We start from the raw sequence: 20,350 nt of genomic DNA on the forward strand, positions 1-20,350 counted from the left end.
CAGAATTCGTGAGGTGGGAGTTTAAGAGGGATCATCAGACAACATTTGACTGAAAAGGGGAAGGAAATGCAGAAGATTATTATTATTATTTGTGGGTTGCTTAACTGCGCGGTTATCAGCGCCCATACAAATTTCCAAATCTTTCTCAGTCCAATAGTAGAAGGTGAGACGATAGCTTTGAGAGACGAAATATAGAAGACAGGAGAGTATGAATTACACAAAAACACCAGGCCATGTAGAAAGCCTTGGATAATAAAGAAAACACTGAATTTAACTAACAAAAGGAAAAATATAAAAATAAAGCAAATGGAATAGGTGAAAAGCAGTGCAGACCTCTATTACAAAATAGATAAAAAACAGATTGACAGAAACTGCAAAATGGTTGAAGAGCAGTGGTAAGAGGACAAATCCAAGGCCACAGAAGTGTTTGTATCTTGGTGAAAGATAGACACCACCTACAAGGAAACTAGAAAGACTTTTGATGAAAACAGAAGCAACTGCATGAAAAACAAGAGCTCAGATGGAAAAACCAGTACCAAGCAAAAGAGAGAAAGCTGAAAGGTGGAAGGAATTATAGATAAACTCTACGTGGAACATAAACATTATGACAATGTTACAAAAAGGCAAGATCAAGAAAAGAAAGATGAGATGGGAGATACGGTAAATGAGACGAATTTACAGAGTACTGAAAGACCTATTTCGAACCAAGGCTCTTAGAGCTTGTGTCTGTATATGTGTGGATGGATATGTGTGGATGGATATGTGTGGATGGATATGTGTGGATGGATATGTGTGTGTGTGTGTGTGTGTGTGTGTGTGCGCGCGCGCGTGCGAGCGAGTGTATACCCGTCCCTTTTTCCCCCTAAGGTAAGTCTTTCCACTCCCGGGACTGGAATGACTCCTTTCCCTCTCCCTTAAAACCCACATCCTTTCGTCTTTCCCTCTCCTTCCCTCTTTCCTGATGAGGCAACAGTTTGTTGCGAAAGCTTGAATTTTGTGTGTATGTTTGTGTTCGTTTGTGTGTCTGTCGACCTGCCAGCACTTTCATTTGGTAAGTCACATCTTTGTTTTTAGGTGTATATATATAGGAATTTAAGTTCAGGAAGAAGAAATAAACCTTTTGTTTTGCCAGTGACATAGTAATTCTGACAGAAACAGCGAAGGACTTGGAAGAGCAGCTGAACAGAATGAATAGTGTGTTGAAATGAGGATATAAGATGAAAATAAACACAAGACAAGTAATATTAAGAGAAATTACAATGAAATGAACACCCTTAGCTGCTTACAGGCGTTGACATACGTCAACAGAACGGATGAAAATGTGTGCCCCGACCGGGACTCGAACCCGGGATCTCCTGCTTACATGGCAGACGCTCTATCCATCTGAGCCACTGAGGACACATAGGATAGCGCGACTGCAGGGATTTATCTCTGGCACACCTCCCACGAAACCCACTTTCTCAACGTATTGTCCCGCACTACATTCGTAGTGCCCCCGCCCATTATACTCATTACTCGTGGCGCGTTGCCGATTCCCGTAAGAGTTCGGGCACTGTTTGAGCATTTGCACAGAAGAAGAAGATGGTCAAGTGGCTGGTGAGCCTTAACTATATATATACTAAGATGGTATCTGTTCTTTCAGACATGTCCGAAAGAACAGATACCATCTTAATATATATATGTTAAGAGAATGTAGCTGAATTAATCAGGCAATTCTATTGGAATTAGATTAGGAAATTAAACACTAAATATTTGAGAAGAGTTTTGCTATTGGGCAGCAAAATGACCATAGTAGAGAGACTATAAACTGCTGACTGCCTACAGTAAGAAAAGCATATACAATAAAGACGAATTTGTAAACAATGACATAAATTACGTGTTAGGAAGCCTTTTCTGAAGGTATATGTCTTGAGTGTAGCCTTGTATGGTAGTGGATCATAAGCACTTGAGATAAGAAGTCAACAGAAGCTTTTGAAATGCAGTGCTATAGAAGAATGGCTGAATGCTAAACGAGTGAATAGCATAATTAATGAGGAGATACTCGAGAATTGCACACAAAAATTTATGGTGCAATTTGACTACAGAATGGGGCTGGTTGATATGACAAATCCTGAGACATTGAGGAACCATCACTTGGTCAATGGAGGATGAAGTGGGAGAGGAAGGGGGGATGCAAAAATTATTGAGCGAGACCAAGCGATGAATACAATTAGAAGGTTCAAGTAAAAGTAGGGTGCAGTAGTTAGAGACATAGAGGATTGCATGCGATAAAACTGATGTACACAGCTGAATAAGACCAGTCTTTGAACTGAACAACAACAACAACAACAACATAAATTCATCTAGCAAGAGTTAGAAGCAGAATCAGTGGACCAATGTGGTGCTTACCACAGCATGCAAAAGCTGGAGAGTTTACTGCAGGACAAATACCAGACAAAACACTGGTAAAGTGCAAAGTATGCTGATCTCTCTCTGAACACAGAGCACACCACACACCTGCCTTCTTACATGCACACCACTAAAGTTGGCTAATGTATTATACTCTGGAAGTTGTTATTCTATATATGCAACAATTTATGTAGAAATGATCTGTCGGATTATCAATGCTTACGTAATGCATCTGATTTTGAAAGAATTATCCCATAGTTCAATTACATATTACTGAGATGAGTTGTTATTTGTTATACTGCCACAGTATCAGGTATATGCATGTCATCTCAATATTAAATTCCAGCTAGTAGCAGTTCCTCCATGTAAAGTTACCATAATCATCATTTATGCAGTGAGGTTCACTACGGCATATAAAACATTCTCACCTGCTGGTGCTGCTGAAGGAATGATTGTTGTGGCACAGGCACAGGTACAGAGACTGCCTGGTAGCCAGGGTATCCAAACAGTCCAAAGTTAGGTTCTGCTTTAGGTAGGACAGTCTGTGTAGGATGGGCAGGCGGCTGTGCTGGGACTGCCGCAGTAGGTGGAGGTGACGGCTTGTCCTTGGCAGATCGCGAATGAGCTGGGGGAGGATGGGGTGCTGCGTGGTGAAGATGGGGTGCATGTGGCGGTGGTGGGTACTCCAATTTTGTCACGACTGCCTGTGCTGGCACAGAGACATATTCCACCTTCGGTATACCAGAACTCGTAGTGCGTGACTGCAATCAAAGTAGAGACTTTTTTTGGTGTTTTGTCTCTTAGTAATAACATTTTAAAAACATAAATAAGGAACAATTTTTTATGTTAAGTAGCATTTCTAAATAAAAACAAAACAAGCCCATTTTTCTCTGCAATTTTATGTTTACATGAAAGTCTGTACTTTCATCAACTATTCTACATAATTCCCACCAATATATCATATCATACAACCAGGTTTTGAACACTATCCTTATAAGAAATCTGTCACCTGATTAGGCAACAATTGCATAAATTACGTTTCTTGACATGTGAAGAAACTCATGTCAATGTTGAAATGATCAAGCATCTGTTCTCTCTCTCTCTCTCTCTCTCTCTCTCTCTCTCTCTCTCTCTCTCTCTCTCACACACACACTTTTTCATCAAGCTACTGCATCAAATCGTCAGTAATGACTGAAGGTCCCCAGCCCAGCTTTGTTCCTCATCGTGCACATGTGTACAGTCCTCTTTTAAAAGCCTTACTATAATCACAAACTTATAAAGACGGAATTTCCCTACACAGCTTGCAAAATTCCATTTTGTGGACAAACACTGCAATCGTTCTTTGTGATGGTTGTATTTTCTTCCAATGTCCCTTTTTTCCTGGTAAGAACAGCAGTATACTAACTGGGGGGGGGGGGGGGGGGGGGGGGGGGTGATGACTTACACGAGAGTGCATCAAAATGCAACAGTTCTTGCTACCCAAGATGTACTCAAAAGTAACAGGGGCACTTGTAATTTTGCTCGTTTTATTAATCCAATTCATACTACTTTTTTGTCATCCATTGGTAAACATTCCTATACTACTTTAGGCATATCGGATATGTAGCCTATTCTCAGCTATAAAAAAGGCTACAGGTATTAAATGTCGACACTAATTAATTATATATAAGATTGGATCAGAACATTTGCATTAATTTTTGATGTAATGCATCAAGTTTTAGAGATGTTAAACATTGCTTTTGCTGAGTCTACTACAACTAAAACAAGGTTTTACAAATGGTGCGAGGCATGTTCAGAAAGTAAGTACCACTTTCAAGAAAAACTAAAAAACATATTTTTTCAAACAAGAATACATTTTCCGAAGAAGAGCATTTCTTTAACTATTTTTGTACATAGTTGCAACCATTGTTTAGGTATTTGTCACAGCGAAAACCAAAGTTTCTATGTTCTCTTCATAGAAGACACTACTTAATACATTTTCCAGGGTCATCACTGTCAAAGTGCCTTCCTCAAGAATCACACTTCAAGTTCAAGGACAAGTGGTAGTCAGATGGTGCGGCAGGGCTTTGTGGCTTGGAGTACTCATTCAACGCATTGTGTTGTTTCGTGATAATGCACAACCCCATTCTGCTTGTGTTCCTGAAAATCTTATCCAACAATTCAGTTGGGAACCATTCCAACACCCACTGTACCACCTTCCCCCCCCCCCTCCCCAATCTTGCACCCTCTGACAACAACTTGTTCTTTAACTTAAAGCGTGATATTGGAGGAAACCATTTGGAAGCCGAGACTCGCCTGGTGTGGATGTTCATTTTTGTTTGTGTGTCTGTGATAAAACTGTCTGTGGTCTGAGTGTTGCCTGCTGTACTGTGTGGCACCTGAATGGTGAAATGATAGCTTTCAGATATTTGGTTTATTATGAGGGAGAACATTTGTACAAAACATGTCAAATCCTCATATTACTTTCGTAATGTGGCATGAAAACAATGTAGTTAAGATTAAGAAGAAAGAAAGTCCATAACTATCTCTCGTGTGTGTGTGTGTGTGTGTGTGTGTGTGTGTGTGTGTGTGTGTGTGTGTGTGTGTGTGAGAGAGAGAGAGAGAGAGAGAGAGAGAGAGAGAGAGAGAGAGAGAGAGAGAGAGAGAGAGAGAGAATGCCCTACCTAATATGTTCCAAAATGCCACAAATAAAACTGGGATATTTCCAGGCCTCATGCATCAGGTTCTTCTGCTGGTGATATCAAGAAGGATCATGTGTTTTGGGTAACCCTTGGGCTATGGTACATTTGTAGAACCAACAAAAGGATTGTCTTCCTGTAACTATGCTACAGTATAGGGTCAAAGTTTGGATATTACACACTTTCTCCAGCTTAGGCAGATCAAACAATCTGTTGGTCCTTTTTGTATTATATGCTGTCTACAGTCTGCCTCAAGGGGCTTATGGAGGTATCACTTAGTTGATGGACAGTTCCTTAAAAATAAAAAAATAAATGAACAAAAAATTGAAGGCAGCTATGCAGAGCAAATGGCTGCCATTTTTACGATATATTTCTAAAACCCCAATCACTAACAACCTTGAAAATTTTTCTTTATATCTTTGTTTCTGCAATAAAGAGGTTCAAAGTTACACTACTGGTATATGTATAATATACATGTAATATTCAGTGTGAGGTGAAAATTTAGGTCATAAAGTGAGGTATCATAGAGAAACATGCAGTAAAAAAGTCTCCATTACCATCAGAAGCATTCTGGAAACCTCAAATTATTGTACTAAAGTACATGAAAAATACCTGTGACATAAAATCTGGACTGAAGTATAAAATTAATTCTGCATTTTTTTCCAATTTCATCTAAGTAAACTATGAAATTTTCATACGAATGTGTTGTGTCTGTTCTTTCAGACATGTCCAGACACCTAAAGGAATCTGAGTAGGGGCATTGAGGAAATGGACAGGGCCTGCAGATAGGTGGCGCATTGTGGGAATGTGGATCGGCCGTGAGGTGTGCCGAGATAATCCGCACAGATGCGACAACAGTGTGTCCCGGCTGGTAGGGTGGTTAATGCACCTGCCTAGTAACCAGGAGATCCCAAGCTTGAATCCCGGTCGGGTACACATTTTCGCTTGTCGCCACTGATTCTGTGTAATGTCCCAGTGCTGCCGACATAAGTTATCCCTTCCCCCTTCCCTTCCCTTCCCCCCTAAATTTACATGTAATTTTACTGACCAATGAAGTTCTTGTCATATGAGTGGGCATGCATAACTGTACCAGGGGGAAAGAGAGGAACCTGTGGAAAAATGCTACTACCAGAGCACAATAAAGGTAAATATGATTCTGTTTAAAATACTGGCTGAAAAGTGGGGTACCAGCTGCTGCATCCTACCTTCCTCAGCATCTTCACAAATTTTCAAAAAAATTTTGGCAAGCAAACATACCCACATTAGTAAGCTGAGAGAAGGACACAATGGCAGCGGGAAAGAGATCGAAAAGTAATAAAAACTAGTAGACAGTCATTGTGGTACAGAAAGAGCGAAGGAGATGGCAGTGTGAGAGAATGAGGGGGACACACTGGCAGTGTAACGTAGTTGACAGAGACAGAATAGTGCAAGGGAAAGAGTGACGGAGACAGTGCCAGTGGGAGAGGAATAAACAGAAATGATGACAGACATGTACTACGACACTGACAGCAAGGAAAGAGAGAGAATGACAGTGAAAAGAGACAACAACAGTGGGAAAGAATGAAATAGCAGCAGTGAGACGGGGCAAGAGGGAGACAGGACAGTGAGTGGAGACAATAGTAGTAGCAGCGGCACCTGCAGGAGCAGCAGGAAGAGGAGGAGGAGGAGGAGGAGGTGGAAAGGACGAAGAAGACTCTTGCTAACAGATGGGAGACAGTAAAAGTTAGAAAGACACCAAGAAGTAATGACAATGAGTGAGTGAGTGTGCGAGTGAGTGAGAATGGGCAAGCTACCAAATGGATGGGTACGAGTGACTTACGCAAAGGACTAGTGGATGTGAAAGAGTTACAGTTAAGGAACTTGTGGGAGTTGTAACAGGACATCTTCCTCTAGCAATACTTTTCCTCAACAGTAGTTGAGGATATCAGTATTATTTTTCGTATTTCGGACAGGTCAGTGTTATCTCGGCTGTGATTCTGAAAACTTCACACAATTTTATACACACTAGGTCATATTTTAAACTAAAATTTATGAAAAGGAATTACCTTATTTTTGATGTTACAATTGATAAGTACTACTTTTAGAAACATTTGAAATTATGAATTATTTAGCACACTTAAAATTTCTATTATTAATTATACAACATAGTACTGTTTACTAGTTTATTTCTGGATTAGTTTATTAAATAATAATCAACATTAATAGAAATTCATTTGTCAAGAAAAATTGTAAACCCTTTGGAATATTGTTATTTCCTCTGAGTGAGACAGCAGTAAGCATGCCTCTGATGCGATCAGATGTATTTTTGTATTTTCAGTGAACAATGTCATTTCGGCTTTGTTTATGTGAAAATTCAAAAGACTGTTTGACATACTACAATGTCACAAAATATGTTATCATAACAACAACAATTCTGCAACAACAATCTTTAAATTTATTTAGATCAATTTCACCATGAGGACCTAAATTGCGAGAATTTCAGCTTCAAGATTCAGACCCCTAATCAAGAAGAACTGGACCCAACTCTACATGAAAACCTAAACAAACTAGAATGTTTATTGTAATCTTTGCTCCTCTCAAGCTTTTCATAAAAGACTTTGCTTATTGTGGACAATAAGTGGAATTAGGAAGGATGGGGGAGATTACAGGGTGAGATGCAAGTTACATGTTATAAAGAGTGCAAATATGATCCTATGAAAATATTTTTGGGAAAATTTTCAAAGGTGCTGATAAAGGTAGAATTTTGCACTGATAACTAGTATGCATGATCATTACTAAAATTACCTTATTATCTGAGCACCTGAACCTCACTTTTCACGTAACTGTTTACATGTGAACTAGACTATAAGGCTTATAAACCTTTATACATCATTACTAATGTAGCTAGGTGGCTCAGTGTTGAAGTATCAGGCTACTGATCCAAAGGTCTTGGTTCGGTCCCTAGTTAGTCCCCTCTTCCATCCCTGGCAATCTTTGCTAATGCAAAAAATGACGAGTTGCACCATGATAAGTCCGTTGTAAGATTGGAGAAAGCCAAAAGGATACCCCCTCTAACAGCACTGTGCCTAGTAATGCACCGATGTTCAAACCAATCTTTGGACTGATGACAAGACTCATCCTTTCATTATGTAATTATCCAATACATTTTACATCTTCATGATAAGTGTGGATTAAGAACCCCTGGGACTTCAAAACAAATTAAATGAAATTTTAGTCTTCAGCACGTACACAATTTTACAGCTCTGCACTTGGCACAGTCAACTGATCATAGATATAACACATCCACTCGTGGCACGATTGGTGACTATTTCCATGATGGCACGTGATCCACACTTGCCATAAGTGCTCTATTTTTGCAGGGAAATTCCTTTGTGCAAAACTGGCTAGACTAGTACCATCCACGAGTAAGTGTATGAACATTTTCTAAACATTTGTGATTATGTAACTGTAGCAAGATGTAGGTACCTGCCTAGTATTCACCCAGTCTGGTGTGGGAAACCACTCAAAATCCCACATTCAGGTTGGCCAACTAATCTGCCTTGGTCGTTTACATCCTGAGAGGATTCAACCCGGTGCCAGCATTCCTTCCCACACCCCGGAAGCCATGTGGTAGCATGTGGTGCTATGCAGTAGCTCATTATTTAATCAATTTTGATAAAAATTTTGTTATATCCATAAATAAACTGAAAATTGTACAGTCATGGTGGTAAAACTTCAGCAGATGTCCTGAACCCATTAAATTGTGTGGGAATGAGTTACATACATACATACATACATACATACATACATTCATACATACGACAATCTAATGTAGACCAGAAACAATGTACCTACTACCAAAAATCGCAAAAATTGCCATGCCGTACACTGAAAATAATATATTTATAAAATTATTGGGAAATGATATATTGGTGACATAAAATGGTCAAACCAACATAAAAAGTTGCATTCAATAAACATTGTCACGATTGAGTCTGCAGGAAATTACATGGCATCAAAATGAAACATAAATATGTAAGACAGGATAAGAGCAGAATGTGGAAATATACGTAAGCTGTATTCCCAAGTCCCTAGAAAACCACCACATCAGAAATCTTGACATATTCCGAGGGGAAGGAAGGGTGTCAAAAGGTGCCATATGTGGGTCAATGATGACGGTAACATCTTTGCTGCGGAAGTGTGTTTTTAGGCCTCCTTCTAACATCCATCCCTGAAACTGCTACAGATTCTGAAAAGAACAGTTATGTCACACACAACAATAATGACAGCTCAATGAAATTCATAGTTATGCATTTTTACGAAATAAGTCCAACTAATTTCATTTAGTGTCTGCAAGAGGTGACATTTATAGATTATCCGAAGGATATCTGGTACCAGTTCACGGTGGAAGCATCGAAAAGCTCCTGAAAAATTAATGGTGAACGGAGGGTGGGGGCATACCACAACAATGGCTTTTCCTTCCTGTCAGCAGATATATAAAAGCCATAAATAATCATTTAATGAAAGTTTTCAACATAGATAGCTTATATGGAACAATATTCATATAATTAGCACACTTTGAAACATTAAGTATTTGAAATTCTGTGATTAGCTCAAAATTTCAAGGCTAGGAAAAAAGAAAACAGGAAGTTTGTTTTGCCAACACTCCCCACAAAATAAGGAAAGGAAAAAATTATCATTTCAAAATGTCGACATTTATTTTCAAGCTAACTTCAGCATCTGACACGACTTTAAAATTATCACTTCTTCACTACTAACTATAAGCAACACACAATGTAGACAACATCTACATATAGTATTGAATGTGCCTCCAAAATTATTTCATTGTAAACACGTAGTTCCATAAATATGACATCGGAGACCTCGAGATGCGTGAAAAACCTGCTCCTCTTAAAAATTGTACACGTAGTGACTTCAACCATAGTGTGTAACTTCAAACCTTTTCCCAACTTTTTCTCCCTTACGTGCTTTATGTCAACTATTTGGTACTGATTTGTAAAGCAATCAGCTGTTTTATAACGAGTATGCAAATAGCGCGTAGCGTGCGCCCTGTACTCACGGTGGGAGCGGCGTAGTAGGCCGCGGCCGCGACGTGCGCCCTCTCCCTCTCGCGGTCGCGCTCCCTCTCCCTCTCTCGCTCGCGCTCCCTCTCGCGGTCGCGGTGAGCGGCGGCGATGGCGGCGTCGTGCTGCTGGCGCGAGAGGCGCGCCTGCGCCTGCGCCACGGCCTCGGCGGAGGCGGCGTGCGAGTGCGGCGGCAGCGGCGCCGCCTTGTCCTCGCAGCCGCGCGACGCGGGGCCCGGCGGCGGAGGGCCCGCGGCGGGGGCGGGCGCCGGCAGGCTGCTGATCAGGTTCAGGTTCCAGCACATGTTGTGCTGCAACATCCCGAACACCAAAACGTCACGCCATTTCTATCAATAAAACCCGATTCACGCTAGACGAAACGTCAATTGTATAACGTTAACAGTGAGGTTACAAGATGCTATCAGCGAAAGAAAATGTCTTAATATACTATCAGAAGTACGGCCAAGAAGTATGATCAAAGCAATATCCTTGATTTTTTTTTGATAAACTGCAAGTGAACCATTTTAAAAGTCGACATTTATTTTCAAGCGAAAATGTACACACACACACAAACACACACACACACACACACACACACACACACACACACACACACACACACACACAAATTATACACTCCTGGAAATTGAAATAAGAACACCGTGAATTCATTGTCCCAGGGAGGGGAAACTTTATTGACACATTCCTGGGGTCAGATACATCACATGATCACACTGACAGAACCACAGGCACATAGACACAGGCAACAGAGCATGCACAATGTCGGCACTACAGTGTATATCCACCTTTCGCAGCAATGCAGGCTGCTATTCTCCCATGGAGACGATCGTAGAGATGCTGGATGTAGTCCTGTGGAACGGCTTGTCATGCCATTTCCACCTGGCGCCTCAGTTGGACCAGCGTTCGTGCTGGACGTGCAGACCGCGTGAGACGACGCTTCATCCAGTCCCAAACATGCTCAATGGGGGACAGATCCGGAGATCTTGCTGGCCAGGGTAGTTGACTTACACCTTCTAGAGCACGTTGGGTGGCACGGGATACATGCGGACGTGCATTGTCTTGTTGGAACAGCAAGTTCCCTTGCCGGTCTAGGAATGGTAGAACGATGGGTTCGATGACGGATTGGATGTACCGTGCACTATTCAGTGTCCCCTCGACGATCACCAGTGGTGTACGGCCAGTGTAGGAGATCGCTCCCCACACCATGATGCCGGGTGTTGGCCCTGTGTGCCTCGGTCGTATGCAGTCCTGATTGTGGCGCTCACCTGCACGGCGCCAAACACGCATACGACCATCATTGGCACCAAGGCAGAAGCGACTCTCATCGCTGAAGACGACACGTCTCCATTCGTCCCTCCATTCACGTCTGTCGCGACACCACTGGAGGCGGGCTGCACGATGTTGGGGCGTGAGCGGAAGACGGCCTAACGGTGTGCGGGACCGTAGCCCAGCTTCATGGAGACGGTTGCGAATGGTCCTCGCCGATACCCCAGGAGCAACAGTGTCCCTAATTTGCTGGGAAGTGGCGGTGCGGTCCCCTACGGCACTGCGTAGGATCCTACGGTCATGGCGTGCATCCGTGCGTCGCTGCGGTCCGGTCCCAGGTCGACGGGCACGTGCACCTTCCGCCGACCACTGGCGACAACATCGATGTACTGTGGAGACCTCACGCCCCACGTGTTGAGCAATTCGGCGGTACGTCCACCCGGCCTCCCGCATGCCCACTATACGCCCTCGCTCAAAGTCCGTCAACTGCACATACGGTTCACGTCCACACTGTCGCGGCATGCTACCAGTGTTAAAGACTGCGATGGAGCTCCGTATGCCACGGCAAACTGGCTGACACTGACGGCGGCGGTGCACAAATGCTGCGCAGCTAGCGCCATTCGACGGCCAACACCGCGGTTCCTGGTGTGTCCGCTTTGCCGTGCGTGTGATCATTGCTCGTACAGCCCTCTCGCAGTGTCCGGAGCAAGTATGGTGGGTCTGACACACCGGTGTCAATGTGTTCTTTTTTCCATTTCCAGGAGTGTATATATAATTGAACAATTTTTAGAAGGGAATACAGAGATCTTTTTTACCTTATCCATTATCCCTCCCGCGCACGTAGCAAATAACGTCAGGAACAACTCTACTTATATGATACCGTTCCTCAATCGGTAAAACGAGAATCCATACAGGACCTATTTGGTGTCGTTCCGTCTGCCCGACTGTTTAAAACCCTGTTCCCCAGGAATGGTTTGACGTATCAAGTTGAAATTTACGACACATTAAAATCTATGGTTCTTTGGCGACGTACAAAAGTGAAGCTTCTAAGTGAATTCAATCAACAGATACGGCCAAGTATGTCATACTTTGACACTCGCAGACTCCCTCATTAACCCTTTCAGGGGAAGTGGTTCCGTTTGAAACCACCTACAATTTTCTCGTTTTGTGGCAAAAGGACAGTGGCTACATTTGGGGACACCATTCAGCAGCCTAGTTGGTGCTGCCCTCTAGCGGCTGTCACTGGAACCGCTTCAAAATCTGTAAATATTAGCATGTAGTGAGACGAGTTGGATAGCCATCTTTGTACGCTGTGCGCGAACGTCTTTGTTCTCAAATTGTGACTGTATTCTTCTGTATTAGGTAACTTTTATGCACGTATTAAATGCACAATACTGTTCTGTTTACATTAATACTATATGTACTGCAACAATAACCAAAATAATGCATTTATTTCCGTGAATGTTGTGGTGGTTCCATTTGAAACCACGGTTCCATTTGAAACCATGGCTCCTGTAACGGCAGCATTAGTAGGTGTGACGATTTTTTTTTTCCCCCAGTTTCACGTGATGTATTCTCACAGACTAAAGGATGAGGAAATTCTGGAGTGCCTTTTTGCAGATATTCCTTCAGATTCCGATTCTCAGATTGACACTAGCAGTGACAGTGAAAGTGATATGCTACTGAAGACAGTGATCTGGATTTGCGAATGAAAACACCTGTTTTATCTCATTATTTCGGAATGTGAGAGTGAGGACCATTTTGACAATGACAGTGATGATAGTTTCAGCCCTAATGACGATTTGCCACTGTCTTCCATTGCGAAATTTTCATGGCGAAAGGACGTCAGTGCAATGAACTTTGCCGCCAATTTTTCAGAGGAAGCTGGAGTACGAGGAAAACTTAAAAATGACAGTGATGGTATGCAACCAGTAGACTTTTTGTGTGTTTTGTGACACTATGTTAGAACACACAATTTTCCAGTCTACCCTGGACGCAACACAGAAAGGTGGCAATTTCAGGCCTCTTTCTAAAGCAGAACTAAAAGTATTTTTGGCTATAAACATTCAAATAGGAATCAAGAAACCTTATTATTGTGATTGCTGGTCATCCCATAAGAAACTTCGAGATGAGTACATTTCCTCACTAATGTCGGTAAAAACGTTCAGCTGGATTTTGACACATATTCACATCAATGACAACGCTGTTATGCTTCAAGGAAGAGCAGAAATTATGACAAATTATATAAAATCCGCTCACTAATCCATCAGATACTGAAAAACTTCAAAGAATTCTATGCACCTACTAAGGAGCAAGCTGTAGATGAGTGCATGGTGAAGTTCAAAGGACAAATCGCATTCAAAAAAATATATGCCCCAAACGCTAATCAAGAGGGGATACAAAATCTGGGTCAGAGCTGATAAGTTTGGATATATTTGTGATTTTCAGATATATACTGGAAAAGTTGAAGGCATAGTGGAAAAATCCTTAGGAGAGAGAATTGTGAGAGATATGTGTAAAGGCTTGGAAGGAAAGGGATACCACATATGCTTTGACAATTTTTTCACCAGTGTCTCACTTTTACAGAAGCTAAAAGATGACTGACTTTTTGCCTGTGGAACAATTAGATCACACAGAAAAGGACTTCCTACGTTAAAAACAGACAAAGAGTTGCAAAGAGGAGTGTTTGGTCAGTTCGTTCTGATGGCATTGCCTGCATCAAATGGAAGGACAAACGTGTGGTCATGTTGCTGTCTACAATTGATTCGCCTGTATGTGTTGAAGAATTCAGCCATAAAGAAAAGGATGGAAAAATCACAATGGTACCTTGCCCAAAAATAGTGAAATCATATAATGCAAATATAGGATGTGTCGATAAGTCAGATATGATGAACAGTTTTTATGCAATAGACTGGAAATCACTATGGTGGTGGCTAAGATTATTTTGGTGTTGATATTTCTATTGGAAATGCATTTATTCTGTTCCGATTATGTAATCCAACAGCAAGCAAGTGCTAAAGGATTTTCGAAGACGTGTTGCCACAGGCTTGGTAGGCTGTAATGACTGTTGTTCCCAATGAGAAACATATATCGGACGCAAAACATCTGCCAAAATATGGAACCTCAAGGTGCTGTGTGCACTGCAGCACAAAGAAGGAACCCCACAGAAGCAGATGGACATGTAGTCACGGCCAGGTAGCCTTATGCTTATCTGCAGAAAGGAATTACTTTTTACTTTATCATCAAAAGAGATGACATTTAGTGGGCAGTGGCTCCATTACTTTTTACTTTATCATCAAAAGAGATGACATAATAGCGGGCAGTGGCTCCATTTGAAACCACCCTGTATGTGTTCAGTTGATGTGTATTTCATTTAATTTTTACATTTTTCTGTCTCACTGTATGAAAATTAATACAATAAGAACAAGGAAAAATTATAAATTAATTTTTTTATTTTGCTCCTGAAAGGGTTAAAACCCTATCGGGTACTTCCCCTTGATGTAGAATCATTAAATTTGACGAGAATACAGGTTTCTCAGCACAAGTAAAGAAAAAATTCAGATAATTGTTAATCTGTTATATCACACAAAAAGTATTTCTTTCGTCATTTGTTATCCGACCTCAGCCTTGACATCAATAGATTCTCTGAAGTCTGAGTCCCTGGAAGAATATCTTGCCTGTATCTACGTCGATAGCACGCAAAGATCGTCGAGATCCTCGCTTCTCAAAATGGATAATCTATCTATACCCTATGTAACAAAAATGAACGACACAAATTTCAGGACACATTCCTCATACGGACACAAAGAAAGTATGTTATTTGAGCATGATCTTGAAAGGCTTGTTCCCCTGTTTCAACTCATTATCCCCAATTCAATCATGGGAAACATACAAGAACAGAATGCACCACCAAATGACATGCAACTCTTTCTCACAGGGGATGCTCAATATGCCCTCCGAGGGCATTCATACATCCATCAACCTGCCCTCGTTGTGAATCTCTGATGTCCCGATGTATCATAAGGGCACGGAAACTGAACTGGCGTTACAAAAACAAGAGCTTTCAAATGCCCCCATAAACCGAAGTTCAGTGGGTTTAGGTACGGTAAGAGTGAAGGCCAGGCAATTGATCAAGCTATACCTATTCACCTGTCACCGAATGTTATTTAGAAGCCGACGGACATTAACACTAAAATGAGAAGGTGCATGAAGTACATCTTTTGTCGCACAGCTAGAGATGTTTTGTCGCACAGCTAAAGGCACATGTGCTAACAGATAAGGAAGATCATTCTCTACAAAATTATGTCAACTCTGTCCGTTAAAGCTGGGTGGAGGAAAGTGAAGAGCTACCAGCCACCAAGAATGCCGGTCAAAACTGACAGAAAATCTTTGTTGGTGACTTGCTTCAACACGTGCATGGGGACTGATGCCTGCCCATACATGCCGATTGTGAGAATTTACAATTTCGCACGAATAATGACCTGGAGAGAAAATAGGTGTAACATGGAAACAAAGCGTTTCCAGACCCTTGTTCGTGTAACATTATTTCCTCGTCTATGTGTGAGGAATGTGTCCTGCAATTTTTTGCTGTACGTTTTTGTTACACTTTATATACATAATTACGTATGTACTGAAACCTCAATGTGCAAGTTCTACTCGCAACTGGCTAACTTTTTCTTCCTTCAATATATCTGACCACTTAATAAAAGGTTATTTATGAAAATTGGTTCCTCGATTTATGTTCTTTTTTATACACAACCTGGCTTCTGCTCTGTTCAGTTATTGCAAAACAATTTTTCTTCGCTTTCATATATTTATAACTGTAAACTGTGTAACGGTAAAAAACGTGCCTTGAGAATAAAGCAAAATGATAAAGAACAAGACAACATAAACGAATGTTTCCCCATCCAACGTCAGGTCGATGGAGGGCAAAATCGGATGTGCAGGTAATTATTTATTTATTCGTGACAAATTCTTACAACACAGTAAAGACTGTCCCCCATAGTGAGGTTATTTTACGGGCAATACTACAACCTTTATGTAGGTAGACAGTCCAGGCGCACACAACAAATCTTCGGTACTATACACCAAATGCACCGACAGGGCATGCATTCAGTAAGTATTTTTTAGACAGTGTTTCATTGCATTTGTTTATTAAGGAACTGTACGCAAGACGACGTAAATGAGCCGTAGACAATACAGCACCACACGATTACTTCCCAACTGGTAAAAACTGGCTTATTTCTTCAGATTTACGTTTCTTATCGTTAATGATAAGCCTTTCCGGTAAATAAACCGGACACTTCACAGAGCTCCACCACACAGTCGACAGTCTCTCATCGATTTTAGGCCTACAAAACAACATTCGATTTAGTATTGCAGATTTGCTCTCCTCTCGCGTATGACTCAGTACATTTACAAGCAACACATCTTCCGAAAGACGAAAACCGAATTTCGCAAACGTTTTTCGCTGTCATGTTTATATGTTAAGGTCTGGGGCGGATTTGCTGGCCCATTTTTTTAAGACGCCTGGAAAATAGCTATTACAGTTTCCGATTTAGTCGGCACAATCGCTGTTTCTCTTCAGTTAAACGAGGTGTACACAGCTTCAGTCTAATGGTTCAAATGGCTCTGAGCACTATGGGACTTAGCATCTGAGGTCATCAGTCCCCCAGAACTTAGAACTACTCACACCTAACTAACCTAAGGATATCACACACATCCATGCCCGAGGCAGGATTCGAACCTGCGACCGTAGCAGTCGCGCGGTTCCGGACTGAAGCGCCTAGAACCGCTCGGCCATACAGGCCGGCTTCAGTCTAATATTTCAACTTATTCTTCACTGTACAAAACGCCATTCCGTCTATATTTGCCGAATTATTTTTAAAAAAGAAGACGAAACCTAGCAGCCGAAGCACGTTTCAAAACAGATTGCGTTTACATGGGAACGGAAATCGATTGCGGAATTGGAAAATCGACGAATAGAGGTGGTTTTCCATAAATGATTTCAAGTGTTTACATAACCACCGAAAGCGGTATTGGGAAATCGGTTTACGAAATCCGGTTTTGGGTGCCTCATGTGGACGGGTGACTTGTTCGCTCCGGAACCGACCTTTTACCCCAATGCTATTAAACGTAATTCACACCGGATAAATCGTGTTCGCGCACAGAAAAATTCAGGATACTTTTCTTGCGGAAACATTCATTCCACTACTGCGTGAATGTCGAAGAGGCATTCATTCCACTAAGGCTTGAATGTCGTAGACCGAAAGTGATTATTAGAAGATTAAACTAATAAATCCGTCTACAGATTCGTTAGTGTCTACACTCCTACTATGGCGTGGGAGCTGGTGATGTTCATTTGCATAAATAAGCAGGAATGAAAAATTTTACGAAACAAAGGAAATATTGGCTATGCATTTAACGGGCTGATATGGCAGTGAAAGAAAATCTGTATCAAGAGCTATGGAGGGGGCCGAAGGCAGAAACAAATTCTAACCAAACCACAAAGCTACGAACATTCCTGCTAAATACGAGTAGCCACGTAACTAACGGTAGCTGCTACTCTTAAAACCCCACCAACGAAATATAATTTTTGTGTGTTTATAACGCAGATTGCCCACCTTGCGCACTTAATAATTCGTCTGGGTAGTTCAGAAATTAAAATGTGGAATTCTACAGGACGCTTAGGAACTCGTGAGCAGTATGGAAAACAAACGTCTAAATTTTTTGTTTGAGGTTAACGAGATCGTCGTACATAGTGCATTAGTTGAAGCAACTGCTCACTGCCTGATTATTTGGATGATACATCACACACTGCCTACCGAGGATTGGTCTTTCATGCACGGGGACAATTCATGTTACCGCGACCATAATACGACTTCATTTCAGTAAGTTATTGGAAAACTTATTAAGTTGAACAAGCACGCTCACCTTTGCCACAAACTTTGCACACGCACTTAAGCAGTATTGGATAATTTAAAGTCTTGAAGCCTCAAGTATCCTGAACGATTAAAACAACTGCAAAAAATCTTTTCCCCCCACGGACACAAGAGTATGCTCACACTCAAAATGCTCGCACATACAAACTCGCATTAATGTGGGCACCACTTTACGCAAACACACAAGGAAATATTACAAAATTTAGTGTAATTCTTACCACTTTTTTTAAACACACAATTTGCGTTGACGATGGCTTCACGGAGCAAGCAGCTGCAATGCACCGTATTTCAAGGCAAATTATGCAACGTACTGCTCCGCACATGTAGTTGATAACGGTTATTCATGAGCCCGGTATATTGTGTGCTCTGTAACGATACCGCATCAATGAGGTCGCCAGCCCCGCTTTACCCCCGAGACAGGGTTAAACTTCTCGCAACTCTAAAATAGCTGTAGCTATCAAATGGCTTCCAGGAAAGATCCGAGATCCGACCGCTATACTGGAAATGTTCACCGCTACAGCCCAATACAACCACCGTCCTCAACAGTTTACTAGCGGGGTTCAACAACACAAGAAAACACTTAAACGTGAATAGGGGACTCTCACGAAACACCACTCGAAAATTTCCACGCACGTAAACAAAATTCATTGGCTTCTACTATATTTGTTCAAGTCCGTCTCGTTCACTAAAACACTACAGTCTAGGTGGCTAGTGCCTGATGTAAACGCTGTGCCTAGCGAGCACGTGCTCGCTCACTTCCGGCCGACTCCACTCCCTCGAAAGCTGCAAAACTGCTCCACGAAATTAAACATGTGTCTTCCATCGAATCCGCTTCAAGAACAGAATGTAAGCACCTGCATTGGTCATAGCCTGCTCCCGTTATAACGCTTCTGCAAGGTGGTGCTTCCTGGCAGTACTTTTACAAGTGTGGTATCTCTGCCACGTCACGGCGGAAATTACTCGCCCTTAAAATCACCCTAGTCAGTTACGACCACCACCCATTTAGGAGCGTTAGTAAATACCAGCCCATTGTCTTCAAGCCTAACAAAAAGCGTTTCTCTCTGCGGCCAGGATGTGATCGAAATGACTGCAATTAGCGAACACCAATGGGCCTCCAGGAAATGATACGTGACATCTGTGGTGGAATGTATATTCCCAAATCGACCAAGTTTGTTGTACGAATGATTAACATCGATTAACCGCAGCCATAATGAAATTGTGCAGCTACTGACCTTCTGCTGTGCGCGGCGCAGCGACTCCTCGAAATGCTTCTGCACTGCCTGGACTGCGTGCTCGCTGGCGCGCTGCTGCTCCAGCCGCTCTCTCTCCCTCTCCCTCTCTCGCTCCCTCTCCCTCTCTCGCTCCCTCTCCTGCTGTTGCTGCTGCTGGTGCTGTTTTTCTCGTTCCATCTGCTTCTCGCGCTCCCTGTAACACACACGCCGGCAGCCATTTGTTAGCGCCCACTTCGCCGCAAAGCACTCGCGCAGCCTACCGCGAAGATGCAGAAGCGGGGGGGGGGGGGGGGGAGGAGGAGGAGGAGGAGGATGATGATGATGATGTGCCAACACGGCTCCAGCGTGAATAGGTGTCTGAAGCCACAGTAATACCGACTGAGGTTTATTAGCGCCGAACTTCGTTCTGCAAGCAATAACTCAACTTCCGTAACGATAATGATGTTTCTTACTACACCATACGTGATATAAAAATAAACCGTCACTTATATAATGTTATCACCAACCGTCCGCAGCTCGTGGTCGTGCGGTAGTGTTCTCGCTTCCCACGCCCGGGTTCCCGGGTTCGATTCCCGGCGGGGTCAGAGACTTTCTCTGTCTCGTGATGACTGGGTGTTGTGTGCTGTCCTTAGGTTACTTAGGTTTAAGTAGTTCTAAGTTCTAGGTGACTGATGACCATAGCTGTTAAGTCCCATAGTACTCAAGAGTCATTTGAACCATTTTATCACCAACCATGACGTCTTTCATGGGATAGCAACTTC

The 20,350-nt window shown here is 42.2% G+C and overlaps 1 protein-coding gene across 1 annotated transcript in view; it reads right to left on the reverse strand.

The window, feature by feature from the left end:
- The window catches only part of LOC126092756 (lysine-specific demethylase 3B-like), a 168,975-nt gene that overhangs the window by 59,401 nt on the left and 89,224 nt on the right, over nt 1-20,350 (reverse strand). The window contains exons 2-5 of the mRNA XM_049908482.1: nt 19,590-19,782; nt 10,357-10,440; nt 10,126-10,269; nt 2,817-3,149 (exon numbers count right to left, since the gene is read on the reverse strand). Coding sequence (XP_049764439.1) covers nt 2,817-3,149; nt 10,126-10,269; nt 10,357-10,440; nt 19,590-19,782 — 754 coding nt within the window. The remainder of the gene's footprint in view (nt 1-2,816; nt 3,150-10,125; nt 10,270-10,356; nt 10,441-19,589; nt 19,783-20,350) is intronic.

This window comes from Schistocerca cancellata, chromosome 7 (assembly GCF_023864275.1).
Source record: "Schistocerca cancellata isolate TAMUIC-IGC-003103 chromosome 7, iqSchCanc2.1, whole genome shotgun sequence".
NCBI lineage: Eukaryota > Metazoa > Arthropoda > Insecta > Orthoptera > Acrididae > Schistocerca > Schistocerca cancellata.